Source organism: Aricia agestis, chromosome 18 (genome assembly GCF_905147365.1).
Source record: "Aricia agestis chromosome 18, ilAriAges1.1, whole genome shotgun sequence".
Classification (NCBI taxonomy): domain Eukaryota; kingdom Metazoa; phylum Arthropoda; class Insecta; order Lepidoptera; family Lycaenidae; genus Aricia; species Aricia agestis.
The window spans coordinates 3576765-3582764 of NC_056423.1; the positions used below are offsets into that span (position 1 = coordinate 3576765).

The 6000-nt window shown below is 34.9% G+C and overlaps 1 protein-coding gene across 2 annotated transcripts in view; it reads left to right on the forward strand.

Annotated features, from left to right (window-relative positions):
• LOC121735993 (retinal homeobox protein Rx-B-like) overlaps positions 1–2752 on the forward strand; it is a 78444-nt gene extending 75692 nt beyond the window's left edge. For both annotated transcript variants that reach the window (XM_042127009.1, XM_042127010.1), the window contains exon 4: positions 1254–2752. In XM_042127009.1, coding sequence (XP_041982943.1) covers positions 1254–1646 — 393 coding nt within the window. In that variant the 3' untranslated portion in view covers positions 1647–2752. The remainder of the gene's footprint in view (positions 1–1253) is intronic.
• Positions 2753–6000: the final 3248 nt, after the last annotated feature.

The window sequence follows — 6000 nt, forward strand, 5'->3', positions numbered from 1 at the left end:
CCTTACAACCCTTTTTTCCAGTAAAAAAGTAGCCTATCAGGCTTTAGACTATCTGTATACAAAATTTCATTACAATGGGTTCGGTAGTTTTGGCGTGAAAGCGAGTCAGACAGACAGACAGACAGAGATACTTCCGCATTTATAATATTAGTATAGATTTAACGCCATTAAAGGTCAAACAAAGGTTAAACATATTTGTTCAAAAATATAAGTAACTAATGGGTATTTTTTTCGTTTATATACAGAAAAACGATCACTGACCTTATTCCTCGAAATGTTTTTGTAATGAGCAAAATTTAAAAAAAATGGAGCGATATCGATTTTTCTCAGCAATGACTAAAGCTAAGAAATTATAGTTCATTGTCAGTATTCATCATGTCTTTGTCTTTGAATTATCCATAGCATAACACGATTGGTTAACTTTTATAACACAGAATAATCAATCAAAAATACCTCTGTAAAAATGCATTCCTATTTTGCCAACAGAGGAGAGTGATTTAACCTTCCAAAATTTGTACATAGATTGGTTCAAGCATACACTTTAATTTGCCCATAGCTTATATGAAATGTATTTATGGTTTTTAAATTACGCGACAAAAACCATTTTGTCGCTTACGCCCTTTCCATTTTTTGCTGTTCCATTGCTTGTTTTCTACAGGAGGCCGGGCCGGCCTCTCATAGAAAACAAGCATTCTAAAACATATCCAAAACGGTTTTTTACTTTAACGCGGCGTCACCTTAAGCATTCGTGTACTAACCCACAAAAAATTACGTATTGAGTTACGAATGCAGTTATGTTCTTTAAATAATTTAGAACAAGACTGCATTTATAGTTCAGCAAAAAAAAGTGGGTTAGTACACAAAATATGCTTAACAGCGACCATAATATGTCCCCTATTTTGTTATTAGAATTATGTTCTCAAAGTACCTGACTGAAGCCACAAATGGACACTTAAGAAAAAAACAAAAGAAATATAATATCTCAGTTCAAAAATATTCTTTGTATGTACATTGTACCATCGAGGAAATTGATTCCTAGGCGGTTGACAGACCAATGTCATTTGGTCGGATCATGTCCATTCAATGTTAATTAAGATCTGTCGGCTGGGTTTGACGTAACTCGACCAAAGTACGTAGGTCCCTCATCTGCCTAGGAATCAACTTGATAAAACTCTCACATTTTGTCTTATATCCCAAATTAACCATTCTACGCTTACCAACTTATATCTAATTCTTCCATTTCTACGTTCCAGGTGAAAATCTGGTTCCAGAACAGAAGAACGAAATGGAAGAAGAAGGACAACATATCGAACGCAGAGGTAGCAGAACTGAAACAGCAGAACAAACCTGTAGAAGAGAAGAAAGAAGACAAAGAAGATCCCCTAGCCCTAGACATGTCGAAGAAGAATTGTAACAAAGCGCTGAGCGAGAAGTTAAAAAACTCTAAAGTGCTCTCCCCCAAGCCCAGAAGACCGGAGAAGATTCTGGAATGTGACACAGACATAGAGAGTAAGATATCCATAACTAAAATAACCAATAAGTTGTCCAGCACAGACCTCTCTGAGACCAGTGTATCTGTCAGAAGTTACACACCTGACTCCAAAGAGTTGAAGTATGAGAGTATTCTGAGAGATGTAGAAATGTAAGGCCCAGAGTGTAAATTAGAACTTTGTAAATCGTATTGAATATCATATTGTTGTCTCTTTTTTATGAAATGAACTAGGTGACGAGCAGACGGTTCACCTGATTGTGAAAGTAAACAGCCAATAGACAAATATCACCAGAATTTCACTAGTAACTCCAACTATTGCAAGAGTTTTTGGTCTAAAGACCCACAGCTTAGGGGACAGTTCATATTATAACATGACGAGGCTTTGCGATGCATTTTATAAATGATTCATTTAAAACTGTACTTTATTTATTACACAAAAAGATACACATTGAAATAACAGACTTCGATCCGCGTCGTTGTTTCTGCTGCCTGGCGTCTGCTGCCATTTTTCATGGCTTATCGCTTATCAGTCATCAATTATCTCAAAATACATTGTTTTGTCTCGTCACATTGCAAAATAACTTCAATCTTACTTGGTGAAACCCAGCATTTAAGCGATGTTTCTCGCTGGTTTTCTGCAGCCGGGCTGGCCCATTCGTGCCTTTATTCAATGTGTAGCTTCATCGCATTTATTCAATGTGTAGGAAAGAGATGGCACGGTATTTTGACAAACGATTCATGACCCAAGGTCTTAGAGAACAAGGATAAAAATTGTAAATTAAATTGTGCCTATTAAAATGTGGAACTTTTGTCAGCAATGCTCTTCTGATCCTACTAGAATCTATTTATATATTTTTTCAGTTTTCAAAGGCTACAAACAATGAAATATCTTCTTGGAAAGCTTTATTTACTACTTTATTATTTCTAATGTCTGTAATCTGTACGAATCTCTACTTAACAAACGATTTAAACGATCTACTTTTTGTTTACATTACAATGTAAATTTAAAACGATTGTCGACTGTAGGTCCTCACATTGAGGCAAACTTGGTGGTAAAAAAGCATCAGTAGGTATACGAAATAATACTGGGATTGTATTATTATATATATTATTTTATAAATACTCAGTAGATGTAGAGTGTAGAGGGAATTACATCCGAATATTATACTCATAATGGTCTCGATTTATATGCGTACGTCCGAACGGACGGATTGGCCGCCACATCGAGTCTAAGCGCCCTTCCACACGACGTTTTTTACGCTCGTTTGTATCGATACAAACGCAAGTTGTACGCTCAGCAAACGCAAGGAAGCCGACACGTTTTAAACTTTATATCTGCCAAAACGCGACGAAAACGAGCAGAAGACGAGCGCATCAGAAACGCGCGTCGTCAGTGCGCAAAAAATACGTCGTGTGGTAGTCCTTAAAGGATTAAGGTAGCCCTTAAGTGGGCGACTAACCCTAAAGTGTCGATTTTATAATTCATTTTTATACTTGAAAATAAGCCTCGAATTGTTTCATTTTCTAAAATTAGATACTACATTATATTTCCGAGAATTCGATCTGAGCAAAAACACGATATCTTAAAATTTTCTCGATAGAAAAAAATTACAAAGATGCATCTAATTTTCACGAATTTTTCATTTACTGCCATAACCGTGCATTGGACTAAGTTAATATTCTAACACATTGTATAAAATTCTATCATTGAGAGATCGACCTAGCGGATTTTTAAAATGTTGTATATTTATCGAGTTATTGAGAAAAAACTAATTTGGCGATGAATCCGCGTCGTCCTTTTTCACCCGGAATATTATGAAAGACGGGCGTGAGTGTGAAGAGAGAAGGACGATGTTTGATTTTTTGGGTTAGTCGCCCTCAAGTAATGATAATATTATAGTACAAGCGCTCGGGAAGAATGAGGCAATACCCCTACTCCTAATGTTTTTAGGTGATCTCAGATATTTTTATATTGTCATTAATGTTCTATTCAAATGTCGGTAAAAATTCGAGAAAGAGTTACTGAAAATCTAAAAGTTTTCTGACGCAAATGTGTGAAATTGTTAAATAACAATATTGACTAAATTGTAAATAGTAGAGTTAGCTTGCGTTTTGTGTAAAAACTTAACAAAAAATATAATAAAATAAAGTATAATGCATTTTTATTTAACAGTCTTATTTTACTCATAAAGACATTTCACAGAACTTAAACAGGTTGTAATAAAAATAAGTGATAATACTTTAGGGTGTGTACGTGTTCCTTGTAGAGAGTGTGAAAGTAGCAGCGCTGAAATACCACTTTTTTTTTCACTTTTGTATGGGGAAACTTGTGACGCTCGGGCCTTTGCCCATATAAAAGTGAAAAAAAAAACGTCTTTCAGTTTCGTCGTGAACTCTCTACAAGGAAAACGTACACACCCTAAAGTATTGTCACTTATTTTTGTTACACCCTGTATATTATGTAAATTCAGGGTATGCTGTCCTGTCTCATGTATGTGCTTTTTCCCAGCGCCAGAAAAAGATAAGCAAATCATGTATTATTTATTATACGCTGTAGAAAATGGCTTTATTAGTAAGAGCCAAAAGGGCATATTGTGCTGTTTTCTATTGTTTTTATTTTCTCTTGTTTCTAAGGTTTAGTTTGTAAATTATATTTTTTTTCTATCTCTAAAGATTTAAAAATTGTTTAAGGTCGATTACTCAAAATCTACTAAAATGTTTTATAATGTCAAAAATATAAAAAGCAAACTCTGTAATAAAGAAACCTGTAGAAACCCCAAAATATTCGTACTTCGTACTAATATTATAAATGGGAAAGTGTGTCTGTCTGTCTGTCTGTCCGTCTGTCTGTCTGTCTGTTTCCTCTTCACGCTCAAACCGCTAAACCGATTTTGCTGAAATTTGGCATGGATATGCTTTGAGTCCTGGGGAAGGACATAGGATACTTTTTATTCCGGAAAAATGTACTGTTCCCGCGCTATAAACGAATTTTGGCGCAACAGAGTTGCGGGCGTCATCTAGTTATGTTATATTATTAGTTTAAGCGTTATCTGATTTGAAGGAAAAAATGTAAAAAAATTAAAAAGTTAGTTCCTATTATTTTGCATTTTCATACACTTCGGATAAGAATACAAAATTTTGTCAATTACCTAGTTTACTATTTAAAGATTATTTTCAGACTTTGTAGTACCTTTAGATGCAAAAGTACAAAAAATATAATATACCATTCTACTAAAAGTATAGCAAAGAATATTAAAAATATTGATCGCCACTTACAACCTTATTAATAAACGAAAAATATGACAGGACTATCTAACTTTGCTGTCGTTTTCTGTTAAATGGTTTTTTCAACGTAGAAGACAAGGACAGAAACATTTTACTCCTGTTTTATACTCCGTTTACTAATAAGGCCGTCAAAGTTTCTATAAGGGCCGCGCCGTACCGGAATGGCAGCGGCGAGGCGAGCACTTTCAGTGTCATATGATTTTAAACTTTATCTTCATTATTATAATAGATAGTATCGCTTGAAAAATCGCGGCCACCGGCGGCCATTAGCGGCCATTAGCGGCCACGAGCGGCCACGAACGAGCGGCCACGGCCGTAGACTTCTCAAGTGCTCGTCTCGCCGCTGCCATTCCGGTGTAGCGCGGCCCTAAAGTTTGATGACACGACCGACTTAGACTATAGATACCTAAAACTTGTTTTACCTAATATTAACAGTATTTATAATAAAATGCAATACAAGATCTGGATTTTACTGTACATACGTATAGTTTTAGTGAGAAAACCTGCAGCTATTCATGATATTAGAAATGCAAAAGTCTGTTTGTTACCATTAGGTCAAACCGCTAAACCAATCCTTTTCCGGGAAAAATTTTATAGGCCGGGAAAAATACTCGGCTATTATTTAGTGCGACAAATGTGCGAATTTGCGGGCGATATCTAGTAAAGCCATGTCAATATGTAAAATAGTTAGATTATGTATGCTTTACAAATTATGTAGCTTGAGTTCAGACTTCGGATTGTGAAATAAAATGATTTTTACAGCATTGGTTTTACATTATTCCCCTTACCCACAAAATATTATATTAGTTGTACCAACCTTACCTAAAACTATTTAGTAGTAAATCAAAATACTTACATCTATCTTACCACTCCTTGATGACTTTACGGAACATAATACATTATTTTAAATACTGTGTACAGTCAAAATGAAATAAGGTGTCCCCAACAAGGATTAAAAAATCAATGAACATTGACCTTTTTAGTCTAGGAGCTATTTGAAAAATTCTCGCGCCTCATTATATTTTAGTTAAGTTAAGAAAAAATTTAACTCTTAGGCACTGATTATTATTAGCTGATATTCATCGTAAAATCTCTTGGTCACTCTTCGAATGATAAACTCCAAATTTGAGTGATATACTTACTTAAGATATGAATACTTCAAACTCAGTACTCATTGTTTAAGCAAAATACGATATCACCCGACTAGAAATATCTGTCACTTC